This window comes from Myotis brandtii, unplaced genomic scaffold (assembly GCF_000412655.1).
Source record: "Myotis brandtii unplaced genomic scaffold, ASM41265v1 scaffold455, whole genome shotgun sequence".
NCBI classification, from domain to species: domain Eukaryota; kingdom Metazoa; phylum Chordata; class Mammalia; order Chiroptera; family Vespertilionidae; genus Myotis; species Myotis brandtii.
Window position 1 is genome coordinate 2,703,878 of NW_005367384.1, and position 19,017 is coordinate 2,722,894.

At 41.1% G+C, this 19,017-nt stretch overlaps 1 protein-coding gene across 3 annotated transcripts in view; it reads left to right on the forward strand.

Annotated features, from left to right (window-relative positions):
- AGK (acylglycerol kinase) overlaps window positions 1–19,017 on the forward strand; it is a 78,068-nt gene that overhangs the window by 50,485 nt on the left and 8,566 nt on the right. For 2 of the 3 annotated variants that reach the window (XM_005875019.2, XM_005875018.2), the window contains exons 8-13: window positions 1,122–1,216; window positions 3,660–3,729; window positions 8,382–8,461; window positions 10,981–11,038; window positions 15,312–15,459; window positions 15,902–15,999. In XM_005875019.2, the coding sequence (XP_005875081.1) occupies window positions 1,122–1,216; window positions 3,660–3,729; window positions 8,382–8,461; window positions 10,981–11,038; window positions 15,312–15,459; window positions 15,902–15,999 (549 nt within the window). Of the gene's footprint in view, window positions 1–1,121; window positions 1,217–3,659; window positions 3,730–8,381; window positions 8,462–10,980; window positions 11,039–15,311; window positions 15,463–15,901; window positions 16,000–19,017 lie in introns of all 3 variants that reach the window. The other variant, XM_014546740.1, reaches the window with a different exon arrangement.

A 19,017-nucleotide genomic window follows, 5' to 3' on the forward strand; every position in this document is an offset into this window, starting at 1 on the left:
AAGCACATTATGCATCTCTGCAAAGTTTTAAAATGTAGAAAACAGATCTATGTTGGTGGATGCCTTATGTAGTGAAAGAGTAACAACACGATGGAAAGGCATCACACCCTTGGGACAATGGCTTCCTCTGAGAGCGAGTGAGAGAGAGAATAGGACCAGAAGCGACTGCAGTTATTTCTGTATCATTTTACTTCTTAAAACATCTGAAGCAAATATGGCAAAAAGTAACATTTGATAAATCTGGGTGGTGGGTGTATGAGTGTTTGTGACATTATTTTAAACATTTTTATACAGCAGTTTAACATATTTTACAAATAACAAGAAAGAAGACCCTTCCTGGTCCCTTTGGCAATAATAATAGATCATCTTCAACATAGTCTTTAGGGCAGTGGTTCTCAACCTGTGGGTCGCGACCCCTTTGGCGGTTGAACAACCCTTTCACAGGGGTCGCCTAAGACCATCCTGCATATCAGATATTTACATTACGATTCATAACAGTAGCAACATTACAGTTATGAAGTAGCAACGAAAATAATTTTATGGTTGGGTCACAACATGAGGAACTGTATTTAAAGGGCCAGAGGTTGAGAACCACTGCTAGGGCCTACAGTGTGTCTTTGTTTGTGGCATTTAATTCAGTGGCTGTGCCATTACTTTCTGCTATACAAACTTGCTGATCCCCTTTGCCCTAGTTATACTTGAGATAGTTTATAAAGCACTTTCCCTATCATTGGCTACTGTACATATGTTAGATGTTTTTAGTTGAATTTTATCTGCAACTTTTTCAAATAATGTGACAACATAACACACTGTCACAATTGTGCATTCATCTGTATCTTTAAAACCCTTCTTTTTTTGACCAGATTTCTTTAAAGCAGTTGCTAGTAATGAGCACCAAAATATTTCTTTCAAATTCAAAGTCCTGTCATTTTCCTGGACTGCCTCCTTTTAGAAATTGCTCCAGGCATGGCCCGATTGCTGGTCCAGGGCCTGGAAAGGGAGACAGGGAGGCGGGCCCAGGTCACTTCCAGTTACTTGTCTCATAGGAGACACATCTGTGCCTCTCTGTTCAGCCTGCTTTTCTGACCATGACAATAACACTTTCCTCTTCTTTCTCCCAGGCTGCCTTCAGCAGGATTCCCATCGGATTTATCCCACTGGGGCAGACCAGCAGTTTGAGTCAGACCCTTTTTGCCGAAAGTGGAAACAAAGTCCAGTAGGTTGACAATGTGGGCTGTGGCTGAGCGAGCCTGGGGATGGGCAGTTCCCCTGTCAGATATGAGATTTGTGTTCAGTTTTGATAGCCTGGATCCTCAAATCATTGAGAAGACCTAGATCAGAGACTAACCTGTCAGTTCATTGGGAAGGTTCCCTGCTGGGTTGTGGGACCCTGATGATCTGACATGAAGTCGCCAGGTCAGGTATGGAGGTGAATACCGAAATCCTTTTCAGTTGTAAGAATGGCCTCCCTGATACAAACTGTTTTCATACTTTTGCATTCTAAGATTCCCTAGTGAAAACAGATTTGCACTAATCATTTGTTTGCTTTAGGTATATCCGATGACAAATAGCAAGTCCCTTGTGAAAATGGAACAGTAGCCTTGGCTCCATTATCTTGATTGTATAAGTAGCTAAAACAACGAAATATAGTCACGTCCTTTAGGGAACGCCTGATGTGGAAGGTGTATGAATAAAGCAGGCAGAGGGAGCAGTGTAGCCCTAATGTCTAAATTAAATTGTTATTATTCATTTCTATCCAAAGCATTGTGTAAAAAAGCCCTTGCCTTCTGAGGAGATAGGAATCATGAGTTTGAGGTTTGAATTAGGGATTAATATGAACTGGAGCAGATGGTTCCCAGGCTTTCACGGTCAGTTGCCTGACCTTTACCGTAAGCTTGGTGACACCTGAGGGGCAGTCAGCTGATGAATATTTGTTGAATGACTTAATTAAGATCTTATGATGTTTCTGGTTATTATAACCATTTAGAATCAGTAACAATAATGATACTCAGGTGATTTTCTTTCAGTTTTTTTTTTCCTTTGGGATTTTGATTAGGCTTGTTTTGTGGATTTATTTTTGCTATTGTAATTTTAGGAGTCATCTTACATCTTTTCATTCTATATGTTCTCTCTCTATTTTTTATAAAACCTGGGTTCACATATCAAACACTAGACATAAACATAGACATATCAGAGCCTTCATTGAAACATTGCTTGCGTGTCAAACCTTAACTAATAGGGAGTGTTTAGCTCCTCACAGTCATGCTGAAGCCCGTTTCAGTTCACTGTCTTTTCATTCCCAGTTTAGAATTTCTGGGGCAGTAGATGTGGCAATGAATTACTCGAACAGTTTTGTTTAGCCAACATAAATCCCACCTGGTTTAGGTCTTGGTCGCTGTAGAGAGCTAGTCTTTCCCTTTGTATCAGTAGTGACTATTGAACTGCAGAGCCAACATTCTCAAACATGTCACCCATCAGGAGGGAGCCATGTCCTTGGAGAACCCTTGCCTGTCCAAAAGCCAGTTTGTGCCCAGCTCGGCCACCCTGAAGGTCTTCGTAGCCTTCGGCTTTGGGGAGCTTATTTTCCTGTAGTTATTATGTTGCTGCTTCTAGCTCTATTTAAAGATTGAGGAAACATAATTTAGAGCACACCCCAGGGCTCTTAGGTAATTAAGTCAGTCTGCCCTGGGTTCAGAATCGGGTGGAACTCTGCACATGGCAGATGCCTGAGGCTATTGGGAAGAACAGGCTTTGCTTTTTGTACTGCTGTCAAGATGTGTTGTCCCACAATTAGTGTGGGAGGAATCTTGGATTGGAAGATTGCAGGTAAATTATCATTAAAAAATAGCTGTAATGTGCTACGGTGCTGATCTGTTTAGAACTTGGCAGTTGTTGCTGGAGAATAAATTTAGGTTGCGTTTTAGCTGTCTTCTGCCAAGCAGTTTTGAAAAAAATATTAATATAAGAAGGCTTTTTTTTATAGTTGCAACATTTGTTGTTAAGGTCAGCCTCTCAGAAGCACGTCCTAAACCCTCTCAGTGTGCTAACTACTACGCAGAACACGTACAGTGACTCCGACCCTTCCTACTGACTTCCTTCACAATGAACATGTTCTGGGTCATCTAAACTTGTGGTACTGCATCTTGCTGTTTCCTAAATTGAATCTCATTTTCTAAACTGCTATCCACTTCATAGATAGTATCTGTATTGGGAGGAAAAAATGGGGTAAAGGCATTTCGATAAAGAAATATGAGAAAGTAAAATAGGTTGTTTCTTATGTCCCAACTTGCTTACTAAGGAACCCAGAATATAATCTAAGCATTTGCATTAATGTGCATGTTCTTGGGTTTTAAGGTCTCTGCAGTTGTATCTAACTTTGTTAGCAACACCCATTCAAGTGGATATGATTCCACCTGACCACGCCGGGGGGGGGCGGGGGGTCTGTGGGGCTGTGTCAGAGCCTCCACTGTATTTGTGTCAGTCGTTCTTTTATGCTTCTTTGCTCTGTGTTCTCAGTTTTTTGAAGGACTATGCATTTTTTTCCAGAGCCAATTATTAGTACTGTGGGTGGGGGAGAGAGAGAGAGAGTTAGTTTGTGTGTTGGGGGAGCTGTTGCTTATTTTTCACAACATGACCATTTCCTTCTTGTTATCTTTCAGACATATTACTGATGCTACACTTGCCATTGTAAAAGGAGAGACAGTCCCACTTGATGTCTTGCAGATCAAGGTAAGTCCTTTCTTGAGTTTGAAAATATTAACAAAGTAATACACATAAAGAAAACAAAATGTAACATTTCAAATGAGATCATGAAAACTGCAGTCCCTCTTCTTACCCTTTCCTACCCCAAGTATAACTTCCCAGGGAAAAAAATTTTGCCTGTTTATTCTAGCCACCACAAATAAATATGCTTATGATGCTATTTTTAAAAATTGTGTTAAAAATATACATAAAATTTACCATCGTAACCACTTTTAAGTGTCCAGTTCAGCACTGTTAAGTATAGAATACTAGTTTTTAATTTATAAATTTTAGACCTTATCTCTTGGCCTCTTTGTTATGCATAAGAATTGCTCTGCATCTCCTCCCAATATAGTTTTGTCACTATTTGTAGTTCCTTTATTGATTAACTTTGTACCTCAAGTATTTCTCTGCCTCATATGGCTGTTCTGAGTATTAAAAGAGCTAATAGCTCTGACTGGTGTGGCTCAGTTGGTTGGAGCATCGTCCCATACACTGAAAGATGGCGGGTTCCAGTCCTGGTCAGGGCACATACCCAGGTTTCAGGTTGGATCCCCAATCGAGATGTGTGTGGGCAACTGATCAATATTTCACTCTCACATCAATGTTTCTCTCTCTCTCTCTCTCTCTCTCTCTCCCTCTCCCTCTCCCTCTCCCTCTCCCTTCCTTTCTCTCTAAAATTAATTTTATTTTAAAGCATGCCCTCGGGTAAGGATTTTTTAAAAATGGAATAAAAAGAGCTACTAAATGTAAAGCACTTAGGACAGGGCCTGATTTCATCTTACCTATTTGCATGGTGGCCTCCTCTTCCTCCCATGTTCTGCGAATGGTAAAATCCTTCTTTTGTTCCGTCTGTTTTTTGCTGGGGCTTGTCATTCTTTGGAATTCAGGTTACTTGGTTATCTTGCAATCTCAGTCCGCAGGTGGGCATAAGAAGTATTATGATTTTGTTAGATTATCTGGCTTTTCCTCATTTTTACGATGGGAACAATGTTCTTTGTAACTTCTTACATCCTAGATGGGAGCAATATTTCCCATTTTCTATTGGGTTGTCTCACGCTGAGTGATTTGTAGATGAACTCATGAATTGTTTTAGAAATATATTTGTTGGCAATGCAAATATATTGCTTAGAACCAGTACCACCCAAAGCAGTGAGCATCCTGGCATCCAAATATGGTCTCTAAAGCCAGTCTCTAAGATGCGTTACCAGGACTCTGTGAAGGGCTGGCTTTCAGAGGCAGGGCAAGGAAGTACTCAGAAACTAAGAGAGGCAACACAGAAAGACATAGAAGACAGCCCGATGGTGCCCACCTGGCCAATTTTGGGGCAGTTGAAACATCAAAAAGAAGTATAATGCAATGGATTATAATACATTAAGTAAAAATGAAGAGTTCACAGTGATATTACAGAAGAATTGCCAGTTTGTAAATACAGAAAGAGTGATAGAGTGAGAGAATTACCATTTTGTAATCAATGAAGTCATTGAGATCCTCAGTAGCAGCTAGAACTATTAGATAAAGGGTTGTTAGGAAACAAATACTCTCACAGTATCACAGATTACTTAGTAATTGCAAAGGGAACATATGCCTTAATAGAACTGCTATCCTAAAATGTTGCTATTAGTTACATAGCGTAGGCTGTAGGCATATTTACAATTGGCGAACCCATGAGCTTGTGGCCTCTTTTCCTTTGTTCTTGATGTCTGGACTCTCCACCTCATTGGTCACAATAAACATGATTTAAGTTGCAATTGAGTCTTTGGCATATAATAAAGCTAAATTGTTCTCACAAAAATGGGAGGGCTGTGCTGAAATTCTAACCTAGCAGTTACTGCACATCAGCCTCTATGAAGATATTTAAAAATATTATTACTCAAGAAGGTGAATCTGGATATATCTTAATTGAGTGATTTAAAAGCTTGCTGCTTTTGGTACATGTGCGAGAAGTAATGCATTCCAGAGTAACTAGGAATTAACTGGGGGAGAGACCAAGATGGCGGCATAGGTAAACACCGCAGACTGCTGCCGCAAACAACCACTTCAAAAATACAACTAAAAGACGGAACGGACATCACCCAGAACCGCAGGAAGGCTGGCTGAGGAGAGACTCTTCAACTAGAAGGAAAAATAACAGCACACCGAGGCTCAGAGGAGGCGCAGTGTGGAAAATACTCAGGTGCGGAGGTGCGCGCGCAAAGCGGGCTGGTGGCTGAGAGCGCGGTTGTCGTTTTCGGTCAGGGGGGAGTCTCAGACTCTGAGCTCCAGATACGGGCGAATCGCTGGGGACTCGGACCCAAACGGGAGAAGCGGGAGTGTCTGGCATCAGTTGGAAGGCAGCTTTCCCTCCGAGGTTTGCAGCGGTTCCGGGGGTTCTGAGAAGCAGAGCCTCTGGGAACGGGACTGAGAGGGGCCATTACCGCTCCCTCCGCCCGCCCTGTTGAGCCCGCCCCGCCCAAGCCCTGCGCAGAGCCATTTGCCAGATCGCCTCAGGCAAAGGCTAGATTAGCACCTCCCCAGAGGACAGAAGTTTTCCGCGGCAGACACAGCTGATTCACACAGCCAGTCGGCCTGGTGGTCAAATCCCTCTAGTATTAACTACAACAATCAAGGCTCAACTAGAACAAGACTGCGCACAAAGACCACTAGGGGGTGCACCAAGAAAGCATAAAAAATGCGGAGACAAAAAAACATGACAGAAATGGAGGATATAGAGCTAAAAAACGCAATTTTGAGGGCTTGCAATAAACTTTTGGAGAGCTTCACGAAAACTAATGAGACCCTCGATGCTATGATAAAGAAACTAGAAATTAAGCATACACGCTCTGAAATAAAGAATATTACACCCAATAGCAGACCAGAGGAGCGCAAGAATCAAGCCAAAGATTTGAAATGCGAAGAAGCAAAAAACACCCAACCGGAAAAGCAAAATGAAAAAAGAATCCGAAAATACGAAGATAGTGTAAGGAGCCTCTGGGACAGCTTCAAGCGTACCAACATCAGAATAATAGGGGTGCCAGAAGATGAGAGACAGCAAGATATTGAAAACCTATTTGAAGAAATAATGGCAGAAAACTTCCCCCACCTGGTGAAAGAAATGGACTTACAGGTCCAAGAAGCGCAGAGAACCCCAAACAAAAGGAATCCAAAGAGGACCACACCAAGACACATCATAATTAAAATGCCAAGAGCAAAAGACAAAGAGAGAATCTTAAAAGCAGCAAGAGAAAGAGACTCAATTACCTACAAGGGAATACCCATACGACTGTCAGCTGATTTCTCAACAGAAACTTGGCAGGCCAGAAGGGAATGGCAAAAAATATTCAAAGTGCTGAATACCAAGAACCTACAACCAAGAATACTTTATCCAGCAAAGCTATCATTCAGAATTGAAGGTCAGATAAAGAGCTTCACAGATAAGGAAAAGCTAAAGGAGTTCATCACCACTAAACCAGTATTATACGAAATGCTGAAAGGTATCCTTTAAGAAGAGGAAGAAGAAAAAGGTAAAGATACAAATTGTGAACAACAAACATGCATCTATCAACAAGTGAATCTAAGAATCAAGTGAATAAATAATCTGATGTACAGAATGAACTGGTGATTATAATGAATCAGGGACATAGAAAGGGAATGGACTGACTATTCTTGGGGGGGAAAGGGGAATGGGAGATGCGGGAAGAAACTGGACAAAAATCGTGCACCTAAGGATGAGGACAGTGGGTGGGGAGTGAGGGCGGAGGGTGGGGCGGGAACTGGGAGGAGGGGAGTGCATTTATCATTCTTCTAAATTTAACTTTGCACAAGTAACCCATGTAAAAAATCTATATTTTTCAAAACTTGTAAATAAAAATAACCTTAACTAAATAAATAGGAGGGGAGTTATGGGGGGGGAAAAAAGAGGAACAAATGTAACCTGAACAATAAAGATTTAATTAAAAAAAAAAAAGGAATTAACTGGAAATTATTTTATTATATATCCTGGTATGTATATTATTCATACTTTAAGGAAGGTCCATCACAGAGCATAAACTCTCAGAGGTGGCTCCATTGTGTATGTTTTCTATACATTGCTTATGTCACTGACTTACTAGAAACTTGCTGATTATAATATGTATATGCAGTATTTCGCCATAAAGCATTGGACCAAATCCAAATCACTTTGTGTTCTGACTTATTACAACAAGTAGCAGGCTGTATTTTCACATATTCAGGTGAAACATTGTAGTGTGCCAGGATTCTGATCTTACTTGAGAGCCCCTGGCCCTTTAAAGGGGATGCAGGCTCAAATCCTCTTGGGCTCAAGCAGGTGTATGAGAGCAGAAGTTCTGGCTGAGCCGACACCTAATGGGTCCAGGAACCAGAATAGTTAAGTACTCCTTAATTTCCAGGCTGAAGTATGATAACATGTTCCCTTGCCAGCCGGTTTATGAGCTCTAATATATAAAAGTTAGTTTCATTTAGAGTATGTTTTATTCAAGTACTTTTCCTGAACACTCACAGAGTTGATTTCTTAAATTGTGAACATCCTTTTAGAATTTGTTTGATGAAAAGTAGGCCGTGTTCATTCCCTGGGTACTTACCTGTAGACAGTTCCAAGTTATTGTCAGCATTACTTTAAAATAAATGTGTTTTACTTCCAGGGTGAAAAGGAACAGCCCGTGTTTGCAATGACTGGCCTTCGGTGGGGATCCTTCAGAGATGCTGGCGTCAAAGTTAGCAAGTAAAGGATTACTGTATGGATTGCGATGACTTTTATAAAATCTTTTTATTCTGTTCCTGTCTCTCAGGTGTCACTATACATTGATCTTCCAGGAATGGATCTGGTGGGTCTGGAGGTTGACTTATCTATAAATAATAGAGTCAGAGGTTTGCATCTTGTGCTGAAAGGTTGGGGGAAGTTCGGGTTTCCTCCGCGCTGGCTTGGTGGTGGCCGAGGAGGAGAGGGGGACCTGTTTCTAGAGGTACTGCTTCAGGCTCACGCTAGACTGAAGGGGAACGGATGGCCTGTCACCCTGCACCTGCTTATCTGGTACCAAGTGACAGGCACGGCTGGGGCCAAAGCCGCTTCCCCAGCCCTGGCCGGAAGACTCCCTGAGAGCTGCCCTGGAAGGCTGGCAGGTTGGGAGACCATGGCTGCCTCTTGGAAGGAAAGTGGCTGCTTGGCTGTGTTGTGAGACAGAAGAAGTAGACCTGTTGGGCAGTGACTAGAGGGCCGTCGCTGGCTTTTAATGGGAATGGATTTACTTTTGGAAAATTCATGTGTAACATGGAACTCTTGGCTGGGAGAAGGGCTGCATCCTGTCTGTTTGACGGGGAAGGAAAGGGCAGGCAGAGGCCTCCTGAGACGGGACCCAGGGAGCCGCTGTGTGAGGCTCACGTCACACCGGGTGGGTGTTGATTTTTACCTTTTCTTAAAAACAGGCTTACAGCTTTAGTATAGTTTGAATGGATTATGATGGATCTCACACACAGCTTTTATCTTTCACTTCATGGGCATTCCTGCCACAATTTCTCTGCAGATTTCTCTTGCTGTTCACTCATTATTCCTGCTAATGATGTTCCCTGTTGACAGTGGAATGTCAACAGAGATGTTACTGTGTTGTTTCACACTCTGCGTTATTTAATAGTTCCCATCTTTTTATTTGCAAGTCTGCCAGGAGTACCTTGTGCTTGATCTGTAATGTCAAATAATACCAGCAATTCACCGAGAGGAATTGCTTAGTTTTTCCAGAAAAAGTCTGGTGAGGACAAATTGCTTTCAGATGTGTTGATCGATAGTTACACACAACCATAGGTCAGCCCTTTTAGGACTGTCTCACACACTTGCCCATATTTTGATTGATTTCTGAACAATGGATTTTAAAATTCCACTTGTTATGTAATACCTCAACTAGGGCCATCCTCGCAGTTGCTCTGTGTATGAGGAAACTATAAAGAGGGAAGAAATGACTTCTAACTGGCCATGCAAGGTGACCAACATAGTGACAAAATTTGCTCTTGGTAGATATGAAGGGAACTGCAGACATTTGGAAATAAAGTGCCTTCATTGGGATGTATTTCTATCTGGCTATCCAGGAGCCGAAGCAAATCATAACATTAGCTGAAAAATGCTTAGAATGGCTCCCCATTGCTCCCTGGATTGTCTTCTCATTCTTGCATTCGAGGCCCACCTTCCTCCATCACCGCCCCTGATTGCACAGTTATGTATATTTCCTTTTAAACTTTTGCTCTGGCTCTTATCCTCACCATTTCCTGCACCCTGGCCACTCCTTTTGCCTGGAATGAGTTCTTTCCCTCCATCATGTATCTAAGCCCAGTGCCTCTTTCTAAAGTACACACTATACTGTGTGCTTGTGCCATTTGCTGTACAAGCATGGCTGTTCCAGTGATTTTAAGCCCTTAATGATTTCGTATCCCTTCTTGACTCTCCTTTCCAATAAATAGTAATCAGTTTATATGATATCGTATATATTTATATAGTTGTCTACTGTTTTCTGTTACTTTTTTGGACCATATTTTCTCATAAGCCCTCAAAGGCAGGAATTTTATACTCTATATTTCTTTAGTTTTCTCCACAAGCACTAAATAAATGCGTATTGACGAGAATCAAATAGGGAGCAGTTAAGATGGGCTGGTTGTGACATATAAATTTTAAGAGGAATCTAGTTTTTACCACTTTTCCAATTCTAAGGAGGCACCTTTCTCTCTTCAGCAGCTTTTATGTATTTAGCAATATGAAGTAGACCCTCTTCACTCCCAGGTTCTATATTTGCCGTTTTAAAGTTGCATAATAAAAACAATGTGAAATTATGCTGCTTCATAAATTTTAATGGTATGTTTGTGTGTGTGAAGGCACATTTAGCTTGTGGGTAACACATCACGTCACCAGCATTGCATCTCACTGTGGCTTTGTCATTCTCTACTCAGTGCTCCTTGGATGTGTACTCAACTATATTCTGTGGTTAAGGATGCATTACAGCAATACTTGTGAATTTAGAGATTCAAGGAGACTCTGATTATATATCCCTCCTAAATTGCAAGGATCTAGCTCCTGTGTAACTAATTGCGTACTGTTTGACATGGCATTGAAATTCAGATTTAAAATGTTCTATAATACTCTTTTATGCTAAGCCATAATCCCCAGGCCTCAGAGCAGACACTCATAGGAGGGGTGTAATTTCTATCATGTTGATCATTCCTTTAATATTCTAATTAGATTTTTATCTTGATCTTTCTCAGGTACTGGTATCTTGGGCCCCTAAAAACCAAAGCAGCGCATTTTTTCAGCACTCTTCAGGTAAATGCAATTTACAATGTAGAAATGTTCCCTGAGTTATTTTGTTGTTATACCAGGATGTGCATATTTGGATATTTAAAAAATTCTTTGTATCTGACAGATGTATCTGACATGCTCCAGGACTAAAATGAGGGGTATTTACTTACATACAAGTTCAGAAAGCATTCCTCATGTGCCAACTCATTCCTTCCATTACCAAGCCTATAGTTAATTTCTTTCTTTTAAATTTTTAAAAAAAATAAGTTTTTATTGATTTTAGAGAGAGGAAGAGAGAAGGAGAGAGAAAAAAACATCAACGAGAGAGAAGCATCAATCTGCTGCCTCCTGCACACCCGCTACTAGGGATCAAGCTGAAACTCGGGCATGTGCCCTGACCGGGAATTGAACTGGCAACTTCCTGGTGTCTGGGACAATACTCAACCAACTGAGTGACACCGTCCAGGCGTTCTTTTTTATATAGACAACTTTCCATTGTCTTCATTCACTCACTCTGGCCGGACAAACCTTGAACAGAATGACCTATATCTCATCAATCATTTGCATGTCTGAATTAGTATCTAGAAATGAAGATTTGTTTCTGAATATATCTTATCATACAGGTTTGATATATTTCCCTGATTAAGACTCAAAAAGTCCCCACCAGTGTAATATAACAGGTTTCAAACCATGCTAACCAAATACGGGTGGTGGTTACTGTATTGGCCGGTCCAGATATAGGACATTTCCATCACCAGAGGAGGTTCCATTAGTGGTGCTGCTATAGGCTGTATACTGAAAAATGTTCACATGGAGAAAAACTGAACGATGTGTGTTAATGAAAATGCTAATATGTGTCATCCTTACCTGTGGACTACACAGTGTTCAGCTTTTATGCAAATCGAAGTAGTATATTCACAGTTTGGCTGGCTGATCTGAGGACGGGCAGATGAAGTGAAAAGTTTGGTTATGTTAATATTCAGATTATCATGTGGTTTTCTAATTATGGAAGTAGTATATGTCCATTGCAAAACATTGCTCCCTTTACCTTCCAAATAAATTTCGGTTAGTAAAATGCATAATTACTATTGCTCAAAGGAATAATTTCATTGGTGGAGTAGTGAGTGTACGGTATTTAGGAAGAAATCTAGTAACTAGTAGAACCTGGGAAAATCAAACTATTCCAACCATTTCTTTAGCAAACCATTATTGAATCTCTGTTGTGTGACCAGCCCTTCTATGTGCTTGGAATACAGTTCAATAAGACAGGTTTCTGCCTTCAAGAAGTGTGCATGTGCTGAGAGTGAAGCACAAGTAAATCAATTTGGCAAGTGTGATGAGAGAAACACAGAAGAACTAAGATGGAGGAGAGAGGAGGGTACCCACCTCTGACTGAGGGCCAGCAGTCTTCGCAGCGCAGGTGCCACTTCTAAATATTGAAGTATCTGTAGGACTAGATAACGGGCATTCTTGGTGGAGGGCCAGGGTGTGTGAAGTCACAGCGGTGAAACCTGGTCTTTCATTATGGCAGTAGCATGGCCGGAAAGGGACTTTGAATGTTAGGTAGGGGCAGTTTATGGCAGGTGGGATCTGACATTTATTGATAAAGCACTGGTGGGGACTTATTGAGTCTTAGGGAAATAACAGAAATCTTTTGGCAGCAGTGAGGACAAGAGATTGTGTGGGTAGCTAAAGGCAAGGGCATCAAGGGTGAGAGGTGGTCATGAGGTGTAGACTGGGGTGGTAACAGTGAGCATTGACAACAGAGATGGGTTAAAGAGATATTAAGGTGGAATCCTCAAAAGTTGGAAGGAGAGTCTAGGATTCTGAGAGTTCTGGTTTTGAGGGACTACAGTTTAATAACTAAGAGCTTTCCATTAATTTTGATAATATTGGCTTAAGATCAAGTGTGTGAAGATGAAATTTTCAGTTTGGCACATACTGAGTTTACCATACCCCTGGTACAGACAAGTGGAGGTACAGTTGTGACTTAGGTCTAGAATTTGGCAAAGAGATGTGGGCTGAAGAAATAATTTACATGTCTGAAGTGTATGAGTAGCACTGAAACTATGGGTTTGGTGATGTTACCATTGAGAGAATAGATGGTGAGAAATAGCCCTTAGGAACCAGGGAAGATGCCTGAGAAGTGCTAAGAGGAAGTGGAGGAGAGAGTACTGATATAGGAGCCAATGGAAGAGACACTTTCAGGAAGAAAGTGAGATTTTAAGAAGCAATAACGAAGAGTCTAAGTAAAGACAGGAGAGTATCCATTGAATTTGGTAACCTCTGAAGGTTTGGTAAGTGGAGGGGCTGAGCCATACTGAAGAAGGTTAAGGAATAAACAGGAAGGTAAAGTGGAGACACCAAGGGTAGGCAACTCCTTCAAGAAGCTTGACTTTGAAGGGAAATGAGAAAGGCAAAAGCTAGTGAGAAAAATAGGATCAAAGGAGTGTTGATTTTTTAAAATGGAAAGATATCCATGTCTTTACACCATGAAGCAACAGAAAAAAAGGGGGGGGGGTGAACGAAAGGAGAGAAAAAGCATGACTGAGTTGGCAGAATCCGTGAGCAAGTAGAAGGGTATGGGACCTAAAGTACTGGGTTATCCTTGGACAGAGGAAGGGACACTTCTTCCTTGAGACAGGAGAGAAATGAAGGAGTGGTCCAGATGAAAACAAACAGGGAGAGTTAAGGCAGTTCTCACTGAGATCCTGGTATTCTCTCTGAAGTGTAGGAAGCAGCGTGACCTATTGAAAATGAGGTGATGATGGTATGGGGAATTTAAAGATAAAGAAAATAGGGAGGTTTAGAAGGATTATCGAGTGGCACTGAGGACCTGTGACCAAGAATTGGTTATGACACAGATATGCTTGCTTGGGTGATTGTTTTCCCTGTATCAATGCTCAGCAGGAATATTTTCCCCTCCAATAATGCTGAGCCTTGATGAAGTAATACAGAAACCTAGTGACAAGATTGATCCAGAATTGGAGCTTCTCAGGGCACATATTGTGGAAGACTAAAGACACGAGAGGGCCAAGAGTGATGGAAAAAGAGCATTAAAGTAATTAACTGATAATTAGGCACTGAGGGAAAATGGTGTGGCCAGGGACTGGACTTCTCAATGTGATAGAAAACTTGGGTGTGGGTAGGATCTTGAGGGGCCAAAAAATTACTCCCCTTTCTTCCTCTTCTGAGTTTGAACCAAGTTATAAAAACAAACACAGGAACAGGCAGATGGAGATGAAAATATTAGCTTTAGAAATGTCAGCAGGAGTGATGGACACAGCTGAGATGTGTGGTCACTGTCTGATTTCTCAATATCCCAACTGAATTTATCCATTCAACAAATCTCCATCAGTGCAGACTGCCATAGTATGCTCATGGCGTGATAAAGCAGCACAAGTGTGAGTCAGCACAAGTGTGAGAAGAGGGGCTGGGTCCATGCAATGAAGAGAAGTAAGAGGTGGAGTGAGAAAAGAAAGAGTTGTTACTCTTTTGTAATTCACCCGTGAAAGCTTAAGAACAGGGATTAGTTTGCCCAAAAAGACATATTGGGCACAAAAGAATCAACCAGATAAGTAGATTATGGGGTGTGATTACAGGGGTATAGATGCCCAAGATGGAATAATTTTGGGTGGCAGGAAGGACCGGATGTGGCTGTGGAAATGAGCAGCTGTGGTGAATGAGAGGTGATGTCGAGGGCTAGGCTGTTGTTTTAGTAGTTCCTGTGCAAACTGTTGAGACTCAGGACGACACTGGGCTTGGGGTGCAGGAAGTAGAAGACAAAACACCTAGAGTGTGAGAATGATGATCTTTGAAGCAGGAGTGAGGAGCCTGGAGCTGGGTTGCAAGGCTGGGCTACACCATTCTGGCCGCTGTGGGAAGATGATTCCAAAAGTGAAGAAAGTATTGATGCAGCTGAATTCATCAGTTTCTTTTATGTGTCATCATCAGTAGACCAAAGATAAATTTATCCTGGGGTAGGATCTATGCTCATTCATATTGGGGTTTGTGGACAAGTATAAGCAATTGTTGATAGTCCACTTTGATCTCCTCTCTGCTCCACGTGACAGATCAGTGGAGGCAGCAGTCACTGAGTTCATGGTTTTCAAGATAGGCCTTTAATAGGAAAAGAAAGCCTGAGGACCATGCTCCAAATTAGAGACAGATCCATCCAGGGAGAAATTAGTTGCCTTTCTAGCAGGTGTAGGCAGAATACTAATCTTTGCATAGAGAAACTCCCAGAGGTTGGAATTTTGTGTTCATGACGAATGTTTTTCTCTCTTCACTTTAAAAGGAGTGGCCTCAGACTCATCAAGCCTCTATCTCGTACATGGGACCTAAAGAGAGACCTCCCAGTGGAGCAGAAGAGACCCCTCCACGGCCCTCTCTGTACCGGAGAATATTGCGAAGACTTGCATCATACTGGGCACAACCGCAGGACGGTGAGCAGCGGGTGGTCGAAGATTGAGAGCCCTGGTCAGTTCAGGACTGCCTAACGCAGACCCCAGAATCAGTGTCAGGCTGACCTGGAGCAGATGCCTTCCAAGGACCATTGCAGTCAGCCTTCTGTGCACCACAGAGCAGGGCCCAAGCCAGGACAACGTCCCATGAGTGGGAACACCCCGTGTCATTTAAGACAAACAGTGGCTCCCTCTTTCAGTCACTGAGCTTTATGTATCTCTGGCTGTGTTGGTAGGATGTTTCAGGCATAGAGACTCCATTCTGAGCCTGGCCTTTTATCCCGTGTGTAAGAAGTATGCAATGAAGAAAAAGGTGGAGTCAGCAGACAGGCAGAAGCCAGCTAGCAGCTGGCAGCTGGCCGTGGGTGGTGGAGGGTGAAATGTTAATGGGAGAAATTGACCTGTGTCTAATACATTCACACAGGCCTTTCCAAGGAGGTGAGCCCTGAGGTCTGGAGAGATGTGCAGCTGTCCACCATTGAACTGTCCATCACGACACGGAACAGCCAGCTTGACCTAACGGTAAGTGTGCTTTTTATTGGTATCTGGGAGAAGTGACAAAGGTGACATGCTCTTCCACTAATTCAGTATTTTTACTTTTACCCTGTGGCAGTAGAGAGGAAGGAAAAATAGCAATGAGAAGAAACAACTGAGCAAAGTAGTGGCTGAAAGCTTAAGGGGCTTGATCACATATTCTGGTCACTGCTTAGAAAGACTGAGGGCCAAAGACCTTTAGAATGAAGAGTTAGCTTGCTCTCATTTGTCACAGGAATAAAAAGTCATGGAACTTTCACTTGAGTGACTATATTAAATATGTAGGTTTAGGTCCCCAGGAGAAAAAAACTCTATACACACACACACACACACACACACACACACATACACACACATACACACTCACACACACATTTATGTATATGTATACACAAACACCTATCTGTTTACATATTATTTTAGTCCAGTCTATTGATATGCACTGTCCTATATGGTAGCATGTGGCAGTTTAAACAAATTAATCCCAATTAAATAAAATTGAAAACTCAATGGCCCTATGTGGCTGGTAGCTACCATACTGGAAAGCAAGATCTAAACCGTTTCCATTACTGCAGAAGGTTCTAATGGATAGTGCTGCTACCAACAATACACTAAAAAATTCTGAAATAAAGCAGAGGTTGGCAAACTGGTCTGCTACCTGTTTTCGTATAGCCCACAAGCTAAGAATTGATTTTACATTTTTAAATGGCTGGAAGAAAGTCAAAATAATTAATAATTTGTGATAATGGAAAGTATATGAAATTTGAGTTCAGTGTCCATAAATAAAGTTTTATTGGAACACAGTTGTATTCATCCACATACATGCTGTCTGTGGCCAGTTTTGTGCTGAGTAGTTGTGACAAAGACTATGACCTAAAAGCCTCCAACATTTGCTATCTGGCCATTCACAGAAAGTTTACTGGCCCCCGATATAGAGAAAGCCTTAGTAGTGTATATTAATGAGAATGCCAACAGAAAAGTTAACCTGAACTCTAGACTAATTATTATAATCAGGTTTTATGCAAATCAGAGTAGTGTGCTTACAGTTAACCTGGTCAGTCGGGAAACGGGCACATGGAATTGAAGGCAGTGATGAATGTGTGAGTGGAGTGCGAGGAATGCACTGAAAATTTTTATCCCAATGTTAATACTCAGAGTATTGAGTTGTTTTCTGATTATAAAAGTAATGCATGCTTATTGTATAACATAGCTCCCTTTACCTTCTAAATGAATTCCAGTTGGATTAAGAATTAAATGTAAAGAAATAGGACCATTAAAGCCCCAGACCAAAATCTAAGTGATTATCAGTATAAACTTGGGGAGGACCAGGCCTTTCTGAGCATGGAACCCAAGGCAAAAACCATACTGATGTATTTGTCATGTTTTATTAAAAAGAAACTATAGGCAACATGTTTAATGACAAATTGTGGGAAATAATAGAATGTGATAGACCAGGCGTTAATAGCTTTCCTTTGTAACAGACTCCTTTGGATAAATCAATAAGAAATGGGCAAAGGACTAAAATAGATAATAACCGTAACCGGTTTGGCTCAGTGGATAGAGCGTCGGCCTGCGGACTGAAAGGTCCCAGGTTCGATTCCGGTCAAGGGCATGTACCTTGGTTGCGGGCACATCCCCAGTAGGAGGTGTGCAGGAGGCGGCTGATCGATGTTTCTCTCTCATCGATGTTTCTAACTCTCTATCTCTCTCCCTTCCTCTCTGTAAAATCAATAAAATATATTTTTAAAAAAAAATAGACAACAAAGGGCAAGAATAGAAATTCACAAAAGAAATAAAGAGGAAAAAAAAAAGCTTATATTTCCTGAATATATACTACACGCTATGCCCTGTCCTTAGAATTTTACATTATCAACCTTCATGTCTACATTAGTAGGTAGATATAACTTTTAGCTGTATTTCATAAGTAAGGAAACAGAACAGGTACTCAACATCCAAGAAATGCAAATTGAATAGTAACTACTGAACTGTCATAGATTAAAAAGCATGCTAGTGTTCAGTGTTGGTGTGGGTAGGGAAATGGGCAGTCTTGCGTATTTCTGATGGGAATATAAATCAGAACATCCTTCCTCAATGGCATCTTGGCTGTATATATGAAGCATCTAAAATATAATCATACCCTACAGAAGTCAACAGACTAATACTTCGTGTAGACAGCCCTTATTTCTTACAGCATGGACTTCTGGAAACATAGGTGAATGTGAATGTATTATGGTTTTAAAAGATAGATTCTGTTCTAGAGGGATTTAAAAAAGAAAGATAAGATTTCTAATTGTACATGTCCTTTATACCCAATCTCTGATAGTATGTATTTCCAGTATTTTGTTCATATTCTTTAACACCGTTCTTTTCTCTGATGATTGAATACCAGTGAACTGATTGAGTTCAGTGAGTGTGCGATTGTGGCTCAAGATAAGCCACATGAGCAAGCTGAGTGCTTTTATCTCTGTGGCAATTATAAAAGTATATGATACTGTGCTTCTTATCACTAGTAGCAGCACATTCATTTTTTCCCATACCTCTTTATAAAAATAAAAGCAAGTGCAATAAAATATTCAGAGACAATGAAGCTGCCAAGTCATAGCTCAAAATGTTCCTTTATCATTTAAAGACGTATATTCAGAGTCTCAAAGAAGCGTTAGGGGTGTGGAATGTGTGAAAATTAGGATCTCTTGTGCAACTATGCTCAATGTATAACAGCAGAACACATGAAACAAGCTAATCAGGGGACTGATTCAATCCACTTATTTAAACGGTTGTCTCTGTATTTACTGACATGGAACGATGATCATCATGTATTGTTAAATGGAAAACCAGGTTAAATTGATTTGCACCAAATGCTTCCATTTTTATTTTGAAAAGAAATACTTCCACCTATAAAGCAGTTTTATGAATGGTAGAGGTAAGGCCCCAATTTTATATTCTTTCCATGTAGAAAGCTAGTGTTGAAGAACCACTTATTCAAATGTCTCCCCCTCCTCTCTCTCT